Source organism: Lissotriton helveticus, chromosome 3_1 (genome assembly GCF_964261635.1).
Source record: "Lissotriton helveticus chromosome 3_1, aLisHel1.1, whole genome shotgun sequence".
In the NCBI taxonomy this organism is placed as follows: Eukaryota; Metazoa; Chordata; class Amphibia; order Caudata; family Salamandridae; genus Lissotriton; species Lissotriton helveticus.
In genome coordinates this window covers 1,090,036,722-1,090,062,952 of record NC_136061.1, presented here as the reverse complement: position 1 = coordinate 1,090,062,952, position 26,231 = coordinate 1,090,036,722, and the positions used below count along the sequence as shown (strand labels likewise).

General features: G+C 43.6%; 1 protein-coding gene across 7 annotated transcripts in view; it reads right to left on the bottom strand.

Annotated features, from left to right (window-relative positions):
• Positions 1-26,231, bottom strand: part of LOC144823287 (dipeptidyl peptidase 4-like) — an 867,366-nt gene that overhangs the window by 125,940 nt on the left and 715,195 nt on the right. For all 7 annotated transcript variants that reach the window (XM_078681655.1, XM_078681657.1, XM_078681659.1 and 4 more), the window contains one exon: positions 2,196-2,243. In XM_078681655.1, coding sequence (XP_078537781.1) covers positions 2,196-2,243 — 48 coding nt within the window. The remainder of the gene's footprint in view (positions 1-2,195; positions 2,244-26,231) is intronic.

The window sequence follows — 26,231 nt, the reverse complement described above, 5'->3', positions numbered from 1 at the left end:
TTTAATTACAAGATTTACATTGTTGAAAAATAAAACGTCCTGTCCGGCTGGACAGTGACAAAATATAGTCTCCAATTATGGCCTATATTTCATCAATTTTGTGTTTTATCTAAAATGCTAAGGACCCCTGTTCTTGAATAATAGTATTTACCCACGGTCCACAGCTAACTGTTTGGGTTACCTTGTTACAAAAAAAGTCGAAAACTACTATGTCCTTGACTCATCTCCCAGAGCTTTCGATGGAGGAATTTAACAAACTTGGAGTGAAAGTTAAAACAGGTTCTCCAATGGATCCTTTACAACCTACCCAATTCAGAGAATCTGCTCCTTTCTGCCTTCCTCCGTTACGAGACCTTATCAATCTATCTCTGTCTTCAGGCTCTGTCCCGGCTATCTGGAAACAGGCTCAGGTGATTCCCATATTGAAAAAACCTGCCCTTGACCCTCTGAAATTGGAGAATTATCGTCCCATCTCCCTTCTTCCTTGGGTTGCTAAACTGACCGAGGCCCATGCCAATACCACCCTATCTAATCATCTTCACTCTGCTAATATATTAGATCCTTCGCAGAATGGGTTTCGGCCCGGCCATAGTACCGAGACTGCGTTACTCTCAATGGTTGAACACCTTCGGACATTGGTAGATTCTGGTCATACTGCGGCACTGGTGCTTCTTGATCTCAGTGCCGCGTTCGACACGGTCTCCCACGCTATTCTACTACAGCGTTTGGTTGAGGCAGGTGTCGACAACGTGGCACTTGATTGGTTTCGATCTTTTCTATCTGGTCGTACTTTCAAGGTGGCCACTCCACCTTTTGAATCTAAACCTTATCCCATTGCCCAGGGAGTTCCGCAGGGTTCGGCTCTTAGCCCCACTTTATTCAACCTCTATGTGCAGCTGCTGGCTGCTGTCGCCAAGCGTTGGAACCTGACTATGGTATCCTACGCTGACGACATGCAACTGGCGGTTGCAATAAGTGGGGCCTCTGGCCTTGAGGCAGCCAAGTTCCGTGAGGGATTCATCTCAGTGGCCCGCTGGATGACAGATAACTACCTTCAATTGAACACCAAAAAAAACGAGGTGCTCATTGTTGGAAAGCAGAGTCATCTCTGGGGTGATAAATGGTGGCCATCTGAGCATGGTCCGACCCCCATTCCTGCTACCGCGGTTAAAAATCTAGGGGTCTGGCTTGATCCTAAACTTAGTTTTGTTACTCATACAAAAAAAGTTGCCGCTACGTGTTTTGGTACTCTTCGCAAGCTCAGATCCACTTTTAAATTTTTTGATGCTCCTACCAGACAGCTTATAGTACAAGCTACGATTCTGGCTAGGTTGGACTATGCAAGTTCTCTTTTGCTTGGAGCTAATCAGGCTGAACTTTCCAGACTCTAACGCGTTCAGAACGCTGCCGCCAGGGCTCTGGTAGGCTTACCAAGATTCTGTTCGGCCAAAAAAACTATTCATAAGCTCCATTGGCTTCCTGTTGCCCAGAGAATTAAGTTTAAGTCTCTCTGCCTCTCGTTTAAAGTCCTTAAACACTCTTCTCCTCAGATTCTGGAGCATCTCATCTCTCCATATACACCTACACGGTCTTTGAGGTCCTCAAGTTTACACCTGGCTACAGTTCCACGTTTTAAGAGGTCCAGATCCGGCGGCCGCTCCTTCAGAGTGCTTGCTGCTAGGCTATGGAACTCTCTTCCCGCCCATATCCGTGCGATTGACGGTCTCTTGGCTTTCAGGAGGGCCGTAAAAACTTTCCTCTTTCCATTGGATTCCTAGTGTTGTTGTGTTTGTGTCCTTCGGTATTGCTTTTGTCCGGTTTTTATGTTCTATTAGCGCCAGGACGCCCCTTTGCTGGGGCATCTGTGCGCTCTATAAATCCGGATAACATAACATTACATATTAACTCTCTTTTTCTCTGAGCACATTTTTTCCACAATCCATCTCCTATGTGACTTTTAAAGTCAATTGGTTATCGGTTCTGTTTGCTTGATTTGCTATATGTTTACAAGCCAATTTCAGTCTTACCTATACAGCTGAAAAAAGGAATACACACATAAAGAGACTAACTGCTAAAAGTTCACAAAAGCTGAAATGGTACGTTATATTTTTGGAGTAGAATGTTTTCTTCCCACATTGGTACATTGCCTCCATCTAGTTATGTTTGATCTAAATACAGGAGTAGAAGGCACTTACCTTTTTTGTCACTGCTCCTGTGGATGGTATATATGGGCACTCCAGGACCTATAAATGAAATCAAAGTAGATGAAAAGTTTGTTTGAAAACATGCTTGTTGCACTTGATACTTTCAGTAACCATGGCAAAAATCAAAGTATGATCAAATATACAGAGATTCATTGAAAGTCTCATTCTACATTGGGTAGGAAAACACAACATTGGAATGGGAATTTCCACTTTGTTTTCCTATACACTGGGTTACAGTGCTGTGTTGCATGAGAGGGAGAGAGCTCTACTAAGATATGGCACTGTCCAGCTTTCTCCCTAGCACTCACACATGATCATGCTGCCTACCACCATGCACACACCTTTGCCCATCGTGTGCGCTAGGTTTTGTACTGAAAGGTACTCTTCCAGTACAAAACGCTATGTCTAGACAAATTCTGAAACTCTTCCCACTTTAGATCTGTGTACAGTAGAAAACAGATGCAAAGTCGGAAACCTTTTGTATGCCTTCCTTAAAGAGGCATTTTTTTGTTGCAAAACCCTGTTCACTGTTGTTAATTGATAGTGTTTTGTGTCAAAAAGCCTTCGTGGTTGCATGTGAATGCCCTCGAGATGCTTCCTTGATGCAAAGTAACTTGAATATATGCTTTTTGCTACTTCCAAGCACCTTTCTAGTAAACTCAAAACCTACATTCTGTGCCACTTCGAGTCATTTTTGGGACAGAGTCCTGGTGCAAACTGTTAGTACATCTGCCTTCTAGTCTAACAACACTGATAACATTGTTACCTGAGAGATTCAAGTGCATCACTGTCCAGCAGTGTGCATTAGCCTGAAAGCTTTAGGAAGGATACTTCTAATTAGTGTACTGCATTCTTTTGCATTTACAAAATGGGGCCCATTTACAAAAAGCATGTACAAATGTTCTGGGAAGTAGTGCCAAACGAATGTTTCGAGGCGTACTGCTGGAAGAGTAATTTGAACTCTTTCTTGGCCTCCTAGTCCCCCTGCATAGCATAGTTTTGTCTGTGTATCTATAAATTGGAAAGGATGGATTTTACACCTGAATCAAAGGTCATTACTGCATATCATTTTTCAGACCAAACAAATTGGACTGGTAGATATAGAACATAAAAGCTATAGTAATGGGGGGATTGTTACCCTTGTATTTCCGTGGACTTGCATAAAAAGCCCAGTGAGTAACGTATAAAGATGTTAATATTCATGATTGTGAACACGTCATGTACAATCATTTAGGCAGTTGTGGCATTTAGTGGATATCAGGATAGCTGTTAGTGAAAAATACAAATTATTTGTTAGGAATCTGACAGCTGCCTTATAAGCAACAGATAATGTTGACTGTGAGATGTTATTTCTGGGATAATAAGGAATGACAGCAAACTTAGGTTCACATGTATACAATGTATGGACTCACTATGATACTATATCAGACTGTCACCCAGGCACTCGTCACCAGCCGACTGGACTACGGAAACGCCCTCTACGCCGGAACCACAGCCAAGCTACAGAAAAGACTCCAGCGCATCCAGAACGCCTCCGCCCGACTCATCCTGGATGTCCCCCGACGCAGCCACATCTCCAGCCACCTGAGGAACCTGCACTGGCTCCCCGTCGACAAGAGGATCACGTTCCGGCTCCTCAACCACGCACACAAGTCTCTCCACGACCTGGGCCCCAAGTACCTCAACGACCGCCTGACCTTCTACACGCCCACCCGCCAGCTACGGTCCACCAGCCTCGCCCTCGCAGCCGTACCACGCATCCGAAGAGCCACCGCTGGGTACTTAGTGGGACATGCATCATTCTAAATACCGGTCACAAAAATCTGCCCCTTGGGACTGATATTTTTGTATTTGGGATGCATCAACCAAAATGCAAATTTAAGTAATAGCAAAATTCGTGATTAATTAAATTGCAAATGCATTTAGGGAATCGCAAATTGCGATTCCCTAAATGCAATGCATGATGCAATTTTAAATTGCGATTTTGCTAATAGGGATTGCAAATGACCATCAATTTAAAGTTGTTGGTAATTTGCGAAAACTTTGGTAAATGCACTAAAGTGCATGAATGTGTCCTTATGTAATGCAACTGATGCTATGTAAGGCGCTCTGATACCTGATACCAGGTCTAGTTCGTGCTATATAAAACTACGTAAAAAAAAACCGAATATGTAGGAATCGCAATTTGATTCGAGATTCCTAGATGCATAAGGAATTGCAATTCCTCAATAGCGATTTCTGATGCATGTGCCCCTTAGTCACATATGGCCTATAAATTAGAGTCTGGCTCCATTTATGACTAGGAGTAAGTTAAAATAGAGGTCTAGTACTTTGAATAATTATTTGTAGATTCCAGTCAAGATGGCACATTTATCATAATCAGAATGATAATTAAATAAAGTGTCATCCTGATGAAGGAGACTCCTATTGAAAAGCATTGAAATGTTGACAGGGATGCTTTAGATGGTCCTTGTGATGGAACGATGATACATTCTTACCTAATCTTCTGTATTTGAAATAAATATTAGAAGAAGAAGAATACAAGGATGGTCATAGTTCAATCTGATGGCTGCCCTAATGAATTATCTATGCATTTTCCCACTTATTCTATGTTACTGGGATGTCATTTTGACCTTATTGGATAAATGGAAGGAGTATTATCAGTGTTTTGACTGCTCTTTTTTTCTGTTTCTAAGTAAAGTTGTTATATTTACTTTACTGTAACCATACAGAGGGTTTATTATTAAATTGTTGATTCCAGAGAAGATTGTTCATGCCTGTTACCACCTCTCAAAGTAAGCAACAATCATCGAGTGTAAAAGGAAATATGATGATCACCGGAAGTGGCATTCAGAATTCTCAGTTTTGTGCGGTTAGTGGTCGCACTTATTTGAGATATATTAGTGTAAATGTAAGCACAGGGAGAATGGTGCCCACTGTGCAAATGCAATTGCTTTCTTTTTTATCTTCAGTTGGAAAATATTTTTCTCTGTGGAGAAGCCATTCTCTACAGGTCATCAAACCTGTTTGTGATCCATCCCCCTTTCTATCCAGGAAAGAGTGTAACACCAGACCTTGGTTCAAGTACATGTCATATAATTTACAGGATAGGAAAGGATCAGAGTTTGTGAGTACTGTGGTATCGGGTTGGAATCATGTTATGGTCACGTGAGAAGTGTAGAATGCATGGATGTCAGAATGTGTGTGAGTTGGGAGGATTCTGATAGGGACGGTTGGAAGGATGGTGATGGAGGTTGTCTCTGGTGCCGCTTGTATTCAGTTAACCTTATCAAATAGAAGTTAACGTCTGCTACTTACCATCTGGACTTCATCTTTTCCACAATGGCGACGAGGATGGGATAAAGTGGCACCAGAGACTCTAAGATGATTTGCTAGTGAGATGTCTCCCGAGAGGTACTTCATCCAACAGGTTCCATGTTCACCCTTCAGCGATGTTCGTGAGGAATTCTTAGGGCAGTGTCACAAGAATACTGGTGGTGTTTTTCCAGATGTGTCCTGAGGCGTTTTGTGCCATGTCCTCGTATCCAGTGGTGAGGCATTGCCAGAGGTTGTCCGTGTTGCGGCCGGTTGGATCAATGACATTAGTCAGCCGGCGTCCATCTTAGTATCTGCATCTGGTCTGCTTCGTGCGCAACAAGGACGGACTTCTGTGGCCATTATGTTCAGCCATTTTGCGAGGAGTGTCACATCATCATGCTATGTAACGTGACGGCCATTTCGTGCTCCATGACGTTGTGTCAGCCATTTTGGGCTGCTTTCGAGTACGGAGGAGGAGTTAAGGATATAGGCATATTCCTTGTGGCTGTCAAGGTTGGTGACAGGCACACCTGGTGAGCATCATTAGTGGGCATCACTGATGAGCATCGTTGGTGAACAGTTCACTGCAGGTATCAACAAGGATTTATTTCCACCTGTTGATATCGGTGTACTGGTGAGCAGTTGCTCAATTCGCTTGTGATTTACGGTGATAGGCACCCCTTTAATTTTGATGATTACATGTGCCTGTGTATGCACGGTGTGTAGCATTTTCATATGTTGAAGGAATTTCGATGGTGATTGGCACACCATAAGCAGTTCTACGACACTGTGCTGTCACAACAGATTGGCCCACCATAAGCAGTTCAACGAGTTTGAGCTGTCACAACGATGATTGGCACCCCTTAAGTAGTTATATGACATTGTGCTGTCACAACGGTGATTGGCACACCTCAAGTAGTAAAATGACGGTGATTAGCACACTCTAAGCAGTACTTTTTCTTTGGCATTTTGTGACTTTATTATTCTTATTCTCTTTCTTGGGTTATTATTTTAGTTTATGGTTTACATCATGGCGACTGTCCAAACAACGCCATTTTTTTATTAGACCTTGGTGAACCTCCTGTTGCTTGGGATCTTTGGATTGACCTTTTTGAGGTATATGTGGATGTCCTTGAAGAGGATAAGTGTTCGGACAAGCACAGATTAGGGGCTGTAGGATTAAGAGAATTTAAGAATTTGCCTGCTATTGATAATGCTGGGGAGGTTGGAGTTTATCAATATGCTGTAAAATAAATGCAAGAGAGGTTTGGGAGGAAGCTAACTGTGGTTATGAAGAGGTTTAAGTTGTATTCTAGGGTATAAAAAGAGGATGAAAGCATTGATCAATTTGTGTCTGCTTTCAGAGGTTCAGCAGTAATGTGTGAATTTGACCGCATGACTTATGATCAAGTCCTCTGTGAGTAATTTTTGATGCAGACTAAGTTTAAGAAATTTCAAGAGAAGTTATGGTTGTGTGGGGAACTTTCCTTGAAGGCTGCAGTTGATGTTGCTTGGAGTGTTGATGTTTCGGATGAGTGTATCCATAAACGGAGGAATGAAAATAGTGTGAGTAACCAAGTGAGTGCCTTAGCTAAAGACTCTAATGTGAAAAGTAAAAGTGGTGTGGTTAAGATTGGGGAGAGTACTACAAGAGGTAGATCTGATGAGTCACAAGGGTTATTGTGTTTTAGGCGTGGTTCTAGTAACCAGTTAGCCAATTCTAAATGGTGCTCTGCATTAAGTAAAGTGTGTAGTACATGCAAAAAGAAGGGACATTTTAGTAGGATATGCAAGCGATATGGTGATGATTTGAGTGTAATCTGAGAAGTGTTGAGTGTGCAAGACAGTCCGGTGAATGAAGTGGATAAAGCTAAGAAACTGCCCATGTATGTTGTGTGCATTGATGGTGATGAGGTGAGTATGATGGTGGACTCTTGTGCATGGTACACTATTATGGGTAAAAATGTATTTGAGGAGAGGATGTAGCCTTACAGCTAGAGCAGTCGGCCTTGAAGCTTGGGGAACTGGATTGGAGTCTCGGCAGGGATGCCAACATCCTGTGATTCTGGACAAATCACTTAACTCCCCGTGGCAAACAAAAATGAATGTGTCCTTGTGTAATGAAAATGGTGCTCATGTAAGGTAACCTGGTTCCTGATATCTTCGGGTCTAGCTCGCGCTATATAAAACTCTACAAAAAAAACAAATTATGGCCAGGTGGACTGTTGTTGGAGCCAGATGTCAATGCTGGTAGTTACTCTGGCCATTAAATTCCACTGGAAGATTTTGTGTGGGCGGAGGTGAGTTTTGGTAAAAAGTCATGCCAAGGTAAAGTGTATGTAGCCAAGAAGGGCGCCACTATTTTGGGTTGGCCACACATCATGGAGTTGGTTTTGAAAATCAATGCAAATTTTGAGTGCCCTGTGTTTGTGGTGCAACAGAAGAGTGAGGAAGGAACAATGATGTGTCCTAAAGCAGAGTATACAGAGCTTAGGGAAAAGTATTTAGATGTTTTTTCTGACAATGTGGGCAGGATGGCAGATTTTAACCACAAAGTTATATTGCAGGACGGTGCTTATCCTGCAAGACAACAATTAGGAATGTTCCAGTTAATTATCGTGATAAATTGGGTGACATTCTTCAGAAAATGAGTACAGAAGGAATAATTGCACCTGTGGAGAGTTCAGATTGGGTTTCTCCAGTGGTAATTTCTCTTAAAGGCAATGGCAGTCTCAGTTTATGTGTGGACTTGAGATGCTTGAATGAAGCAATTTGGGTAGATACCTTTCCTCTTCCCAACTTACAGGAGTCCTCTTCTTCTATTGGAGGTGCTTCTTGGTACTCTAAAATAGGTTTAGCAAGCACATATCACCAAATTGAATTTTAAGAGGACTCGAAGCATTGCACAGCTTTTATCACTTCTAAAGGTATGTTCAGTTACTCTCCTATGCCTTTTGGACTGGCAAGTGCTTCAGCAGTTTTTCAGAGGGAGATGACGAGAATTTTATGTGGGATTTGTGGGGCAAAGGTATTCCAAGATGACATTTTAATTTTTGGCGAGGATCTACATGCAGTGTTCGTGGCTCTTAGGAAGCATGGGTTAACTGTTAACGTGAATTTGAGTATCTTGGACATGTGATATCCAAAGATGGGATTTGTCCTAAAAGCGACCATGTGGCGGCAATTCTGTTTGCTTCAGAACCTAAATACAAGGAACAATTGATGTCCTTTTTGGGCCGCAAGGAATTTTAGTTGAGAACTATGTGTCCAAAGTGAAACCATTGATAGCATTACAATAAAAGGGTGTGGTCTATGTGGTCAGAACAACAGAAACTCAGTTTTGAGGCAGTGAAAAAGGAAATCCCTGTATCTCCTTTGTTGAAATCATTTATGCCTCAAGCTGAGTGTGTGTTGTCTGTGGATGATAGTGGATATGGCATTGGTGCAGTGTTTTCTCAATGCATGAGGGATGAGAAGTGGGTGGTTGCATACACTTCCCGGACATTAACAACTTCGGAATGGCATTATTCCATGATTGAGAAAGAATTACTTGCAGCAACATGTGCTGCTGAGTGGTTCCAGATGTATGTGTGGGGAAAGAAATTTAAGATCTGTACTGACCATAAGCCTTTGGTGAATATTTTGAGGCCAGAAGGGGGGAGGAATGTGACACCAAGGTTAGCCAGACTAGCGTCTAAGCTATAAATGTTCTTCTATAAATGTGAGTATATTCCTGGGAAGGATGGGTAAGCGAGTGTGAGGTTACTTTTACTTTCAAGGATATAATGTCTGTTGAGTGTGGGCAGAAGGCAGACTGTAGTGTGATCTCTAAAGATTTGTGGTTACATAAAATTGATAAGGATGTGGTTTTGAGAGCTGTGGAGAAATATATTGTGGGCGGTCGGCCGAGGGAATCATCCTTACGTGGAGAATGGTCTGCGTTTTGGAAGATTAAGGAAGAGATGTGTGTGTCAAATGGTATTATTTTAAGAGGTGACAGGATTGTGCCTCCGGTGGGCATGCATATTTGTAACATTGAGATGAGTCACAAGGGTAATGGGGGTATGTCAAGTACTAAGAGAAGGATAAAAGAGAATTTTCGGTGGCCTGATGTTGATAATATGGTAGATTGTTGGGGTAGGAATTGTAAGTTTTGTTGTACTAGTGTTAAGTGGCAACACCTTTCAGTATTCCCTTGACCATTGTGGAGTTACCAGAGGAACCGTGGCAAAACTTTGGTATTGATTTCATGAACCTATTCTCTGCAGTGTCTGATAAAAACTGTTATGCAATTGTTTTAACTGATTATTATTCTAAGTGGCCGGAGGTAAGGATGATCAGCAATGTGACCATGGATGTGGTTATTGAATTTTTGGAGGATGTGTTTCCTAGGGAAGGTGTTCATGGTCTCGGATGATGCGTCCAATTAACCTCTAATAAAATGCATGCATTTTTAAAGAAGAAGGGCATCAAGCATGTGAGATAATTATAATATCATCCAGAGGGAAATGGTGAAGTGGAGCGTTTTAATAGAGTGGTTAAGGAGGCAGTTCAGTTGGCTTTGAGTGCAGGATTTCTTTGAAGGAAGGCTTTGCAACAGAGATTGTAGGTCTATCGAGTTACTCTCCATTCTGTAACTGGTAAAACTACGTTTGAAGTGTTGAGAGGAGGAAACATTTGACCTTGTTGGTTCCGTGGTGGTTGAGGAGGAGGAATGCATGGGTTTGAACGTGATGAGGCTATGAAATCTAGGGTTAAGGCATTTCAAGAGCGTACTGTTCGCGCACGTGGTGGTAATTACCGCTGGCCTGTTGTCAGCGGGGGTCAAATGGGTTGTGTGAGGAGTCTCAGAGGTGTGTTGAAAGGCGAGGCTAGTTGGTCAGGGCCTTTGAAAGTGAGGAAGGTGTTGGGTAGTGCTGTGGAGCTGGAAGACGGCAGGAAATGGCATTTCCATCAGCTGAGTTTGTGTAATGCGCAGAATGGTGTGTCTGGGGTAGGGAAAAGGCCAATGAGGAGGTGTGCAGTGGGTACATTTTGGGGAAGGATCATGTTGTGGAATTGTGTAGTAGTGATGTCATGCTGGAAGAGGCAGCTAGGCAAGAATCTTGTGCTAATGGTGGTGCTTTGCACCGAGGTGGAAGGTTGAGGAAAGTTCCAGCTCATTTTGCTGATTATAAGCTGGGATAGTTGTTGTTATATTTCTTTCTAGTTCTGTAATTAGTTATGATGTTTTTTTTTGTGGAGTGTTTATATGGGGATGGTGTGTGGTATCGGGTTGTAATCATCTTATGGTCGCGTGAGGTGTGTAGAATGCATGAATGTCAGAATGTGTGTGAAAGGGGAGGATTCTGATAGGGATGGTTGTAAGGACGGTGATGCAAGTTGTCTCTGGTGCCGCTTGTATACAGTTAACCTTATCAGATAAAGGTTAACGTCCGCTACTTACCGTCTGAACTTCATCTATTCCACAAATACCTGCAAACATACATGTTTCTGGCTGTTCACAAACTTACAAGCTAAACCACCCCTTATAAAGGCAACTTTCAGCCCCTTGCCTAGGATTTACTCACAGATTTTTCCATGCTCATGGCAGAGAAATCGGCATAACTAAATCTATTTACAACTGTCATGCAGGCCTAACAGCAATTTAGATCACATGTGGAACTTGGATTAGGTGAAACATTTGGAATGGCAAGCTGATGAATCTTTGGGGAACCCTGTAGAGTTGAGGTCTGGGTCACTGGCCATACATTCAATTAGTGTAGGCTTATGATTGCATCGCCTACTAATATTACAAAGAACAAGGGTCCTTAGCACTTGGAAGATCAAGAAAGTAATAACATATAGACCACAATAGGTAGCTATATTCCTCCTGTGTCCAGCCGGACAAGGATTTTATTATGTAGTAAATCACAAAAATGAGAACAAGAATATCAGAACATAGATTTGTAGTAGGGCACAGTCCTGTACCATACTTGGAAGGAAAGTACTGGGGAAGGAACACATACAACATGAAAAAGGTTTATAGGCAAAGACTGAGCAAAGTTGGCCACTTTTAAGTCAGTGTGTCAATTCGAAGTCTTGCCAAAGTGCGAAGCACAACAAAATTATACACAATGGTAAGTTGTGGAGACACTAGAAGAAGTCGACGTTTCGATGCCTTGCTCTAAATAAATTGGGATCATTATCAGGACTGACAATATTAACATTTGCCTGGTATTTATCAGTTAAAACCACCTGTTAGGGAGGAATAGGGAAAGAAAAAACAAACAACCAGTGGCTGAATTAAGAAACGATATTAGAGACTAACTGCCATTAGAGGGCGCAAGTATATACATTGGCAGTCATAGTATTAGGAATCGGCATACCGTGCTGTACATTCAGTGATTGCAGTCGAACTAATCGTGAAAGACCTGTCCGTTTGTGCCTTTGTGACATGCTGACTGAATATGTAATTTCAGGGGCGCATTGTGAGGAGGCAACACGCGTTCATTCCTACATGGGTCTTGGCAGCATTCGTGCATTCATACAAAAATTGTAATTTCAGGAACACATTGTGAAGTGACAGCATACGTGCATTCGTTCTGTAGTACTTAAAATTCTGGACCCGTGTTATAAACATCATCGTAGCATGACGATTTTGATATCAGAAGACCGAGAATGTCTAGTACATTATGCACAAGCATTTTCGTCATATTCGAGTGACGATTTCACCCTGAAATCGTAGTTTTCGTCCTGAACCCTTGGGTTCCATTTTGTGTACGGCAGCCATTTTGTGAGTTGCCCTCACATAGGCAGATGACTAAGGCCAAACACGATTCGAAGGACACGTACACCTTTCGTGACTTCTCTGCGACCTGGGCAAGCTGACTCCACTGCCCAAGGCCAAACCTGTTCAGTCAGTTCCTCTCCCAGTGGCCGATCGAGATAGCATCAAGGCACAGCCTACCATAAACCTTTTCATCGCACACAAACCTTGCCTAATCTTACACACACCTGACCCTGTTCCCTACTTTATGACTTGCTTTACGATGATGAGGTGCCCGATTTTATTGGGGGTCCGTCGATATCTGATGAGAAAACTGGGCCTTGCCGGATAATTTATTATGGGCTGGACAAACTGAAATATGGGCTTGTCATCATGACTCTGCTTTTTCTTTGTAGTGAAAACATGTGAATGGTCAACTGAAATGTAAAGAATGTTTGCCTAAAGCGTAATATTTTGTATAAAAAGAGAAGGCTGGCTTTGTAAGATTGAGCAGTCTCCTGAGAATATACACTGTGCTGTACTTCTAGGATACCTGTTACTTGGTTGCAGCCAATAAATTCGATCTTTGACTTCACCTAGAAGACTCTGAGTTTCTGTAGTCTACACAGGAAGGACCCAAAGTCGTAGGGTGTACCCCTGGCACCGCTGGGTTCCGAAAAACCCAGTACTTCATCTGGCGCCCAACGTTCGTGAGGAGCTTCTTGTGAAAATTCTGGAGGAAGGCCGCCACTTCATCGACCCCTATATGTCGACGTGGTCCGAAAGTCTTTGCTGCGAGGTTCCCCGCTTCCCGACGGCTACGAAGGACTGCTGCCCTGGCTATCGCCCTGATTTGGACCCTTGACGTTTGGTAGAGCGAAACGATAGACGAGTCTTCTGGTGACGTCATCGATACCTCAGTTAAGTATAAGTGGAGCGTCTCCCAGTCCTTAGTTTGGTTCTTAGTTTGGGTATTCCCTTGGGATCTTTGATTTGGAACTTGCAAGTACCAAAGCCGAAGGACTCGTGTATTCACGAGAATATCGTATTCGATAATCCTTTGAAGTTTGAAGCTAGACTAGAGAGCGAAGATGCCTGGTCTTAGCATACTTGGAAATTTGTTTTGTCTTGGTTGTAATAATTGGGATTCCCGATTGGAGGACTCGAGTCCGGTTCCTCCGATTGGAACTCCGACCTATGAACTGTATGTGAAACATGGAGTAGGCCCCATCACATACAATGAAGAGTGGATCAAATACACCAGAAAAGATGGTGTTTTAAAATGGCCCCAATATGGTAGCTTTGACACGGAAATTTTAGATAATCTCGAGGTCAAACTTTTTAAGAAGAAAGCCCGGCCGGCAATGTTTGACTCTTTCCGCCTATGGCGTAAGTAAGCCAAACAGAAGGAAATTAAATTAGCAAAGAGAAATAAGAGATAAAGGGGTATCTCGATAATGCAAGCTGCTATGCAGTTTAAAGATAACGAAGAAGAACAGATGAGTGAGCAGTTGCACAGGCAACATAAAATGGTAATCGATAAATGTTATCCAGTTTTGCCGCCTCTTCAGCAAGATGCAGCAAAAGATCTTGAAAAAGACCCCCTAATGTCGCATTTATTGAGTTCGCCACCCCCTTATGCGCAGAGTGCTATGGCACCTCCGCAACCTTTAGTTGCTCAACCTTTGGTTGTTTTGCCTCCTGCTCCTCCGCAGCCACCAGCTGTTCTTCAGGTGGTTCCTATTCCTCCGGTGCAGCCTCCTCAAGGGCCACCGGCTTTGACATCTGCTCTGCCTTTACTTCCTACAACTTTAACTACTATATCGACTCCCACTCCTGGTATTCTTCCTGACACTGCCTCTGCATCTGCCTCGCCTCACCCTGCTTTTCCGCTTGTCTTTTCATCGACTTCTCCCTCTGTTCGACAAAGAGTGACTAGCACTGTCACTAGTCTTCTATATCCTTTCTTTGGGGCGACAAGTACGACCCCTGTCTCTGAGCGTAAACAGTTGCATAGTCAACTGCCTGATTCTAGAGAGAAGGAAACGTTGAATTATTTGGCACGCAAATGGGTTACTGACTCAACGGGTTATGACCTAGAGTCTGTTATGGATGTCTTCCATCAGTGGGAAGCACCGAAACAGAGATACGTTTTTGAGAAAATGTGTGTTTTTCTGTGTGAAGATTTAGAGGAAAATGATTTGGAGCCTAATCCACCCGAGTTGAGCCGTGTACGGTTCGAGTTTTCAAAGGGAACAATTGTGGGTTCAGATGTTGAAAAAGCGGTTGCGACATTGTTATCCTTCAGGAGTGAAGGCGTTTCTCGTTCATTGTTTGATTCCTCTGTTAAGAAGAAGGTGAGACAATATCCCATGAGAGAAGTTCCTCCAGTATGGAAGGAAGAAGTCGCGGCTGGTCTGAATAATGTTCCCCCAGCTATAACAGCACATTTTCAGCGTGTTTGAGTACATGTTCCATGGAAGCGAGCTGAAGTCTTGGCCCTTGGCCCTTAAACAGACATTGCCTGATCCCCGTAAAAATCCTGCAGGGTATTACAAGGAGTTGTCACAGACTGCAGGTTCAAGTTGGTTGTGCTAAACCCGAGCCTTTAGTAGCAGACCTCCCCGGTAGGATCATTAATTACATGAAAACTTTAATGCCTGCGATGCGTGTGAATTGGGATAAATTGTCTGCGTGTAAGCAGAAGAAAGATGAAACGGTGTCTGATTTCTTCACCAGGTTCCAAGAGACGTTTGTCGACCACAGTGGTCAAGATATGAGTACAGAAGGTGGTCAACGGTTGTTCGTTGACAAGTTCGTGCACAATTTACTTCCCGAGTTGTGTAAAAAGTTAAAAGATTCAGAAAGTTCTTGGGCCGTTTCCTCTTCAGCACAGATATTGGCTACTGCACAGTATTATGAAAATCGAGATAAAGATGAGAAAGATAGAGCAGAGAAGAAAACTAAAGAGTTAAAGACGAAGGTTCAGTTGCAGCAAGCGTATCCGCCACGTGGTGGTCAAAATGGTGGTGGTCAGAATAACTATCAGAAACCTCAACAGTATCAGAGGAACTCGCAAAGAGTCGAGTATACTCAACCACGATCCCTGTAGGTCCCAATCAGTGTTCATACTGTAAGGAAGAGGGTCATTTCAAGTATAGTTGTCCTATTTTGATACAGCGTATGAATGGTGCTTCTGGTGTAAGAGGTCGAGGTGTTCAACAAGCGCCTAGAGGTAGAGGACGTGGACATTTTCCTCAGAACGCACGTTCCCTTCCGCCTCAAAATTCAATGAATAGTTTTGATCAGCAGAATAACGCGTCTGGTAGGACAGCTCAGTACTATGCTGATGACTACTATGCAGAAGATGAACATATGGAAGGTAATGATTGCTAGGACAGCCATAGACAGAGAGAGGGAGTTGTTTCAGTTCCAGTAGATCAGAGTGGGCCTTACGTTGAGGTGGTTACATCAGGTGTGTCAGAGCCTTTTCTGTTGCATACTGGTGCTACAAAGAGTTCTATTATGCACTCAAAACTCCCTGGCGCACCTTTGTCTGGCGAAATGAATGTTTCAGTAGGTTTTTCTGGCGCCCCGGTTAGGAATCCGATTTCTAGTCCTATGTCCCTTTCTGTTGGACCTTGCGAATTCGAAGCACCCCTTATCCTGACGACAGGTTGTGGTGAAAACTTGTTGGGATTGGATCTGTTGAAAAGATTGTATGCGACTTTGTATTGTTCTCCTTCGGGAGTACAACTTACACTAGGTAAGAAAGTGGTTTCCTCAATGTATTTGTCGAAGGACAAACTTCCGACAGAATTGTCGTTTCTTCCCGATATTCTTTGGGCTACTGGTCCTAATGATGTGGGACTTTTGGAAATACCGCCATATGTTGTGACATTGAAAGCCAATGTGAAAATGCCACGCATTCCCCAATACAAGATTTCTAGTGAAGGTGAAAAAGCTTTGCTAGCGATTATTTACGATTTTATTGAAAAAGATGTAATTGAAGAGACAAGAGGCAACGTTTTCAATAGTCCTGTTCTGCCTCTTTTGAAATGTTCTGACCCTTCTCAGCCACCTGTTTACAGGTTTGTGATTGATCTTAGAGAAGTCAATAAGATCGTTGTGCCACAATTTCCAGTTGTTCCTGATATCACTGCCCTATTGACTATGATTCCAGCTTCCGCAACTTGGTTTTCGGTGATTGACTTGAAGAATGCTTTCTTCAGCATCCCGATTGGCGAAAAGAGTAGGGATATTTTCGGCTTCAGTTTAGGAGGACAAAGTTTCCGCTTTAAACGCGCTGCCCAGGGCTACTGTGAAAGTCCATCGATATATAGTCAGGCTTTAAAAACACAGCTTGATACGATTGTTTTACCTGATAATGCTACCCTTATTCAGTACGTCGATGATTTGCTTGTTGCTGCAGGTACTGAGGAAATCTGTAAAGAAGCCACGTTATCCTTGTTACGTCATTTGTCTGATCTGCATCACAAAGTGTCCCTTTCGAAATTGCAATATTGTCGACAAGAAGTGACCTACCTAGGTCATCTCTTATCGAAGGAGGGAAGGAAACTGACCCCAGAAAGAATTCAGGCAATAGCAAAATTGAGTGTGCCAAGAACACAGAGAGAAGTGCGTGCTTTCTTGGGCATTACATCATATTGCAGACAATGGATACCAAATTTTTCGTTGATGGCCAAGCCTTTGGTGGCATTAACCTGTAAAGATACACCGAATCCCCTTCCATGGTCTGAAGAGTGTCAGAAAAGTTTCTGCGAATTGCGTGATGCATTATGTTCGGCTCCTGTGTTGGGTACCCCCAACTACAGTAAGCCCTTTACATTGTATGTCCATGAGAAAGAAGGTTGTGCATTATCAGTGTTGACACAGTTGTTCGGATACAAGCAGCGTCCATGTGCGTATTTTTCGTCAACTTTGGATCCGGTAGCTAAAGCATTGCCGAGTTGTTTAAGAGCAACAGCGGCAGCAGCTGTTTCTATTCGACAGTCTGCTGGTTTAGTGATGAATAATACATTGATTGTGATGGTTCCACATGCAGTGGACACGTTGTTAAACAGAACCAAGACACAGCACTTAACTAGTGCTCGATTGTCAGGTTACGAGTTGACACTGTTAGCGAGTCATGTGCACATAAAAAGATGCAACACGCTTAACCCAGCTACACTGTTGCCGATTGTAGCAGAGTTAGATGCTTCAGAACAGCATGATTGTTTTCTCAGAACAGAAGAAGAAACGAAAGGGAGAATAGACCTCCAAGATACTCCTCTTGTGAAATGTGATGGTACATTATGGGTGGATGGTTCATGCTTCAAGCTTCCGAATGGTGATAGGACTTTGCATACGATTGTTGAAGCTGCACGTATTCCACATAATTCAGCTCAAGCAGCAGAGTTGATTGCACTTACGAGAGCATGTGTGTTGTCGAAAGGAATGAAAGTGACTATATATACCGACAGCCAGTATGCATTTGGTGTGGCCCACAATTTTGGACGATTGTGGAAAGAACGTGGATTTCTGACTTCGCATGGAGCTAAGATACAGCATGGTCAGTTGGTGAATGAGCTTTTCGAGTCACTGACCTTGCCGTTGCAAGTTGCGATTGTAAAGTGTAGCGCACACAAGAAGGTGACGGATGATGTTGGTCGTGGAAATGCATTTGCTGACGAAGTCGCAAAAGAAACAGCAAGGGATGTGATGAGTCGAATGTATGTTGCAGGCCCTGCAAGATGGATTGGTGATGTTGGAATGTGTGAAGATACGATAGAGAGTGTGAAGTCTATTCAAGCTGAAGCTACAGAAAAAGAATTGAGTGTGTGGAGAGAAAGTACGGGTAAAATGGATGCCAATGGTTGTTGGGTTGAATTGTCAGAGCATCAGAGATGGTTGCTACCCGATGCGTATGTGCTTGCAGTGGTTACAATGGCCCATGGAATGGCTCACATCAGTGTGAAAGGGATTTGTAAGTTGTTGGCTCCAGTATGGCAAAATGCTGTAATTCCTAAGTGTGCAGAGAATGTGGTCAAGAATTGCATGGTGTGTCTGAAATACAATCCTGGTAGGGGAACCCCAACTCCAGCTGGTCATTTTGCGCTTCCTACGTATCCGTTCGAGGTCTTGCAGCTAGATTTCATCCACATGGAGAGGTGCAACAATTTAAAATACGTACTCGTTGTTGTTTGTGCCTTTTCAAGATGGGTAGAAGCATATCCCCTAAAGGACAACACTGCCTTATCCACAGCTAAAGCCCTTGTGAAAGAGTTCTTCCCTAGGTTTGGAATGCCGAGAATGGTCTGGAGCGACAATGGGAGTGAATTTGTGGGTCGAGTGATGAAGAAAGTATGCGAAGGGCTAGGCATCCACCAGAAATTCCACGCTGCAAATCACCCCCAATCAGCTGGACTAGTAGAGTGCTACAACGGCATGTTAAAACTTAAACTAGCCAAAATTCAAGCGAGCTCTGGTCTTAAATGGCCTGACGCTCTGCCTTTAGCACTCCAATCGACAAGAATGACTGTGCATTCACGAGTGGGACTTAGTCCCTATGAAATTGTGTTCGGCCGTGCGGCCAACATATGGGGAGTGCCAAGGCCGACAAAATTCAGTGAAATCGAACACCCTGTTTTGCTTGACTATTTGTACGAATTGACGGCTAAATTGCGTGTTTTACACCAACAGGTTCACGATACTCTGCCTCAGGTCTCTGAAGCTCCGGGACATCAGATCGATCCTGGGTGCTGGTGAAAAACTTTCAGCGAACAAAGAACGATCAGCCCATGTGGACTGGCCCTCACCTCGTCCTTCTGTCAACGAGATCAGCTGTTCGAGTAGAAGGAAAGAAGCACTGAATCCACGGTGTACACTGCAAGAGGGTACCTTTGCCTCTGCCGTACGACCGGTGGGTCCAGGAGGGTGTCGCCGACTCAGAGACTGAAACTGTGCCTCGTTTTCTGCCTTTCAGCGATGCACGTATAAAAGGAACACTTACTGAAAAAGAGAGTGACAATATTTTGCAACAAACTGTACCACCATAAATTCGATTGGACACGACAGAACCTGAACTCCTTTTCCGAGACCAGACAATACCGGGAAAGAAAAGATATAATCTGAGGCCGAGAATTATGAACTAATAAAAATTGCCTTCTTTATTGCTATTTTTTTTTTAAATGCAGCTCTCTCATCTGAGAAACTTTTTTATTTTTGTTTTTCGAACCACCATCCAGGTTCCGCTGTAGGGTCGCGGTTGCCCAAAGTCTTTGGGGTGCAGCTGAAGACGTTAGGTCGACAGTTTTGGTTGGTCTAAGGGAGTTGCCCTGGACTGACAGAAGCATTCCTTAGCATAGAACACCCAACCATCGCGAGCAGCATATTAGAGAGGATGGAGTTTTTCGAGATGGAGAGACCTGCCAAAACAATGAACTCTAAAGACAGAATATGTAAAATTATGACCAAGAAAAGCTTTCTGATACTATGCACTTTTATGTTGTTCAGTGTAATGATGTTTTTTATAGGATATGTTTTATTCTCGTTTCAAGTGACATTTGCACCCACTACATCACCCATACCTCCTCCTACTGTTTCCTCACATTCTTTTCAAACCCTTCCTGAACATGAATCTGCTAGGAGATTAGAGTTTATTAATAACTCCTTCGTTCAGCTTTTGCACCAACACCAACTAGTAATGAACACGACTAACTGTTGGGTGTGTGATCTTATGCCTCACACAACGGATAAAGGTATCCCTTATTTGGTCCTGCCATTCAGCCATAATGGTTCTGTGTGGGCATACAGAACAATGTTCATCTACGCACATGAAGTCTACCCCCTACGTTCTGTAACAGACAATCCTAAGAATAGCGCTCTAGTTAAGGGTATAGTAGACATGATTAAGGAAGATATTTCCTACAAAACTATCCAGAGAGATGAGACGCTAGTATATATAGGATGGAACGTAACCGGATATGGAGTTACTCTGAGTGAGAAACAGCAAGCTAAGAGATCTTCCCCGATTTGGATTGTACCCCATCAGGGTCACTTATGTCTGCAAGGTAATGGCAAGAATCCCAGAGCTCAGTTAGGGAAGAGTATATGTACTGAAACGTATGTTTTTGCGTCCCAGACTTCCCCATCGTTCCTAGCAGCTAAGGGTACCTATTTCATCTGCCATGATAGACCTATACATGGTTGCCCCCTGACTTTTCGGGCACATGTTTTGTTTCGTTCCTGTTGCCTCCCACCTACACCACTGCAGCAGATTACCATAAGACCAGGATAGTTAGAGGTGTCCTCGGTAAAGAAGACACTGCAGGACAAGAATTTGGGGACTTCGTAAAAGGTTTTCTGCCGTTCTGGGGACCCATGGTTAACAGCAGGAACATTAGGCAATTGACAAGGGTGGTTGAATCCACCGTAGTTGAAACTGCCGGTGCCGTTAGTAACTTAACTGCTGAGCTCCAGTCGGATCGTCTTATGACCCTTCAGAACAGGGTCACGTTAGACGTCATCCTTGCAGACCGAGGTGGGGTATGTAAATTGATCCAATCAAGTTGCTGTGTTTTCATTCCAGATAACGCTCCAACAGTGTACCAGGCCATCTCCAAACTACATAAGATTTCCGAATCTATTCATGTGGATAAAGGAGATTGGTCGTTGATGGGATGGTTCTGGGAACTGATATCCGCCTGGGGATGGAAAATTCTGATGGTCATTGGGATGATCTTAGCCATTCTTTTCCTGTTCTGTCTGTGCGTACAGTGTGCTCCTGCAATATGTGGCCTCTGTGCTACACCGTGTGTAAGGAAACCTGTATCAAGGGACGAGCTAAGTAATAGGATGATGCTGCAGCAACATCTCAATGACTTTAGGAATAGAGACCTGGACTCAGATTAGCATGAGTATAGGTTATTGCCTATGTAAGGGCAAAAGGAGGGTCTGTAGTACTTAAAATTCTGGACCCGTGTTATAAACATCATCGTAGCATGACGATTTTGATATCAGAAGACCGAGAATGGCTAGTACACTATGCACAAGCATTTTCGTCATATTCGAGTGACAATTTCACCCTGAAATCGTAGTTTTCGTCCTGAACCCTTGGGTTCCATTTTGTGTACGGCAGTCATTTTGTGAGTTGCCCTCACATAGGCAGATGACTAAGGCCAAACACGATTCGAAGGACACGTACACCTTTCCTGACTTCTCTGCGACCTGGGCAAGCTGACTCCAATGACCAAGGCCAAACCTGTTCGGTCAGTTCCTCTCCCAGTGGCCGATCGAGATAGCATCAAGGCACAGCCTACCATAAACCTTTTCATCGCACACAAACCTTGCCTAATCTTACACACACCTGCCCCTGTTCCCTACTTTATGACTTGCTTTACGATGAGGAGGTGCCCGATTTTATTGGGGGTCCGTCGATATCTGATGAGAAAACTGGGCCTTGCCGGATCATTTATTATGGGCTGGACGAACTGAAATATAGGCTTGTCATCATGACTCTGCTTTTTCTTTGTAGTGAAAACATGTGAATGGTCAACTGAAATGTAAAGAATGTTTGCCTAAAGCGTAATATTTTGTATTAGACGTCATCCTTGCAGACCGAGGTGGGGTATGTAAATTGATCCAATCAAGTTGCTGTGTTTTCATTCCAGATAACGCTCCAACAGTGTACCAGGCCATCTCCAAACTACATAAGATTTCCGAATCTATTCATGTGGATAAAGGAGATTAGTCGTTGATGGGATGGTTCTGGGAACTGATATCCGCCTGGGGATGGAAAATTCTGATGGTCATTGGGATGATCTTAGCCATTCTTTTCCTGTTCTGTCTGTGCGTACAGTGTGCTCCTGCAATATGTGGCCTCTGTGCTACACCGTGTGTAAGGAAACCTGTATCAAGGGACGAGCTAAGTAATAGGATGATGCTGCAGCAACATCTCAATGACTTTAGGAATAGAGACCTGGACTCAGATTAGCATGAGTATAGGTTATTGCCTATGTAAGGGCAAAAGGAGGGTCTGTAGTACTTAAAATCTGGACCCGTGTTATAAACATCATCGTAGCATGACGATTTTGATATCAGAAGACCGAGAATGGCTAGTACACTATGCACAAGCATTTTCGTCATATTCGAGTGACAATTTCACCCTGAAATCGTAGTTTTCGTCCTGAACCCTTGGGTTCCATTTTGTGTACGGCAGTCATTTTGTGAGTTGCCCTCACATAGGCAGATGACTAAGGCCAAACACGATTCGAAGGACACGTACACCTTTCCTGACTTCTCTGCGACCTGGGCGAGCTGACTCCAATGCCCAAGGCCAAACCTGTTCGGTCAGTTCCTCTCCCAGTGGCCGATCGAGATAGCATCAAGGCACAGCCTACCATAAACCTTTTCATCGCACACAAACCTTGCCTAATCTTACACACACCTGTCCCTGTTCCCTACTTTATGACTTGCTTTACGATGAGGAGGTGCCCGATTTTATTGGGGGTCTGTCGATATCTGATGAGAAAACTGGGCCTTGCCGGATAATTTATTATGGGCTGGACGAACTGAAATATAGGCTTGTCATCATGACTCTGCTTTTTCTTTGTAGTGAAAACATGTGAATGGTCAACTGAAATGTAAAGAATGTTTGCCTAAAGCGTAATATTTTGTATAAAAAGAGAAGGCTGGCTTTGTAAGATTGAGCAGTCTCCTGAGAATATACACCGTGTTGTACTTCTAGGATACCTGTTACTTGGTTGCAGCCAATAAATTCGATCTTTGACTTCACCTAGAAGACTCTGAGTTTCTGTAGTGTAAACAGGAAGGACCCGAAGTCGTATGGTGTACCCCTGGCACCGATGGGTTCCGAAAAACCCAGTACTTCAGTACGTGGGTCTTGGCAGCGTATGTGCATTCATTCAGGGGTCTTGAGGGAACTATATATAGTGATTAGGTGGCACATACTCGGTTGGATTAAGTGAAGATAAAATGAAGATAAAAACCGCGTTCGGTAGTGTCTGCTGGGTATTTTAGAAGCGGAGTGTCTGAGTGAATGCAGCTTTTACCGCATTGTGGAATTGTGACAGCGTTTTCGGGATGCCTTATTTGATTAAAAGGAGGCCTGGTGGTATAAGGGCTTACCCGTTGTAAAGGCAGTATGTTCCGGCTGGGTCTATGATTGCAAGGCGCCGGCGTCTGCTGTCGCCACATAAAGAGTTTTGTGTGGAACAGTTCCGGTGACTAACCGTGCTCAAAGCATAATGGTGAGCAGTGCGTGTTGTACCTTGTTTAGAAAGCCGTAATGGGCTCAGATGGGTTTCTGCCCAGGCATCTCTGTGGCGTGCTGGGCGATTCCGGGCCAGCCGGAAGGTGTCTGAAGGTGGAGGCGCTCTGAATTGTGAGCCGCTGTAGGGAGAAGGAAGGAGTTTCGCTAATGACAGTGCGCTGACAGTGCGCTTGGGTGTTTATCAAAAGCTGGGAAATGTCTTACCTGGCTTCGAGGGTGTAGACAGCAACGATCTGCTTATTTCTCCGCTGGGCAATATTTCCCACGTGTGCTCTGCCAAATCGCAAGCACAGACTGCGCTGCTCGGGAGTTGCTTAAATCTCCTGGGCCATTGAGGGCTAGTCACATGGATAGTGAAAATAGACACACCGGCAGCCACCCGGCTGATCCCCAGCATGTGTGACCCCTTTCAGACCTAATGCAACCCCCACACGTCAGGGTTCATGACTGAAACAGTACCGCCCGGATTCCCACCACCAGTGCGTCATGGTGCAAAAGATAGAATGTATTACCTCACCAATTTCACCACTCCAAGATGGCCGCTAACCTGAGCATTGCAGCACACCCCTTGTCTATTTTCACTATCCACGTGACTAGCCCTCAATGGCCCGGGAGATTTAAGCAACACCCGAGCAGCGCAGTCTGTGCTTGCGATTCGGCAGAGCACACGTGGGAAATATTGCCCAGCGGAGAAATAAGCAGATCGTTGCTGTGTCCACCCTCGAAGCCAGGTAAGACGTTTCCCAGCTTTTGATAAACACCCGAGCACACTGTCATTAGCGGAACTCCTTCCTTAAAATCCCTTCTCCCTACAGCGGCTCGCAATTCAGAGCGCCTCCACCTTCAGACACCTTCCGGCTGGCCCGGAATCGCCCAGCACGCCACAGAGATGCCTTGGCAGAAACCCATCTGAGCCCATTACGGCTTTCTAAACAAGGTACAACACGCACTGCTCACCATTACGCTTTGAGCACGGTTAGTCACCTGAACTGTTCCTCACAAATCTCTAATTATGTGTCCACAGCAGACGCCCGGCACCTTGCAATCATAGACCCAGCCGGAACATACTGCCTTTACAATGGGTAAGCCCTTATACCACCAGGCCCCCTTTTAATCAAATAAGGCATCCCGAAAACGCCGTCACAATTCCACAATGCGGTAAAACCTGCATTCACTCGGACACTCCGCTTCTAAAATACCCGGCAGACACTACCGAACCGCGGTTTTTATCTTCATTTTATCTTCACTTAATCCAACGAGTATGTGCCACCTAATCACTATATATAGTTCCCTCAAGACCCCTGAATGAATGCACATACGCTGCCAAGACCCACGTACGAATGCACGTATGCTGTCACTTCGCAATGTGTTCCTGAAATTACAATGTTTGTATGAATGCATGAATGCTGCCAAGACCCATGTAGGAATGAACGTGTGTTGCCTCCTCACAATGCGCCCCTGAAATTACATATTCAGTCAGCATGTCACAAAGGCACAAACAGACAGGTCTTTCACGATTAGTTCGACTGCAATCACTGAATGTACAGCACGGTATGCCGATTCCTAATACAATGGCTGCCAATGTATATACTTGCGCCCTCTAATGTCAGTTAGTCTCTAATATCGTTTCTTAATTCAGCCACTGGTTGTTTGTTTTTTCATTCCCTATTCCTCCCTAACAGGCGGTTTTAACTGATAAATACCAGGCAAATGTTAATATTGTCAGTCCTGATGATAATCCCAATTTATTTAGAGCAAGGGATCGAAGCGTCGACTTCTTCTAGTGTCTCCACAACTTACCATTGTGTATAATTTTGTTGTGCTTCACACTTTGGCAATACTTTGAATTGACACACTGACTTAAAATTGGCCAACTTTGCTCAGTCTTTGCCTGTAAACCTTTTGCATGTTGTATGTGTTCCTTCCCCAGTACTTTCCTTCCAAGTATGGTACAGGACTGTGCCCTACTACAAATCTATGTTCTGATATTCTTGTTCTCATTTTTGTGATTTACTACATAATAAAATCCTTGTCCGGCTGGACACAGGAGGAATATAGCTACCTATTGTGGTCTATATCTTATTATTTTCTTGATCTTTGAAGTGCTAAGGACCCTTGTTCTTTGTAATATATGATTGACACCCGTGGTCCTCAGCCAATTGTTCAGGTTCCCTTGTTTTCCCTTGTTTTATTGAAAAGTGCATCGCCTACTAAAGCAGTGAACTTTTAGGTTACTGCTAAACTAATAACTATTTACTTTAGGATCTCAGTTGAACATGTTGTACATAGCATGATTCAGTTTCTTTGATGCTTCATCTATGTTTGTTTTGTTTGGAGGGAGTCTGATTAGTCACTTTTGACTGGACTGAGCTGAATATTTTCTGGGTACAATAATGCAGATATAGCATAGGAACAGTTTTTAATTACACTTTCGGTTTTAATCTTGAAGATGTAGATGATGGCAGGTCCATGTTAGGTATCCGTATTTTAACCAGGAGCCGATGCACACAAGTTTGCAAGATTCTGGTGTTTCTGTCAGTCACTTAAATTGAGATTGAAAATTGACTTTCATCGTCATTATTAGAGTTTTTTTGTGGGCAAACCTATGTTAAGAGGTTTCCTCCATCAGGCCTTGCTTTTGAGTGTTGATTCATCCTTAAGCCAGAGG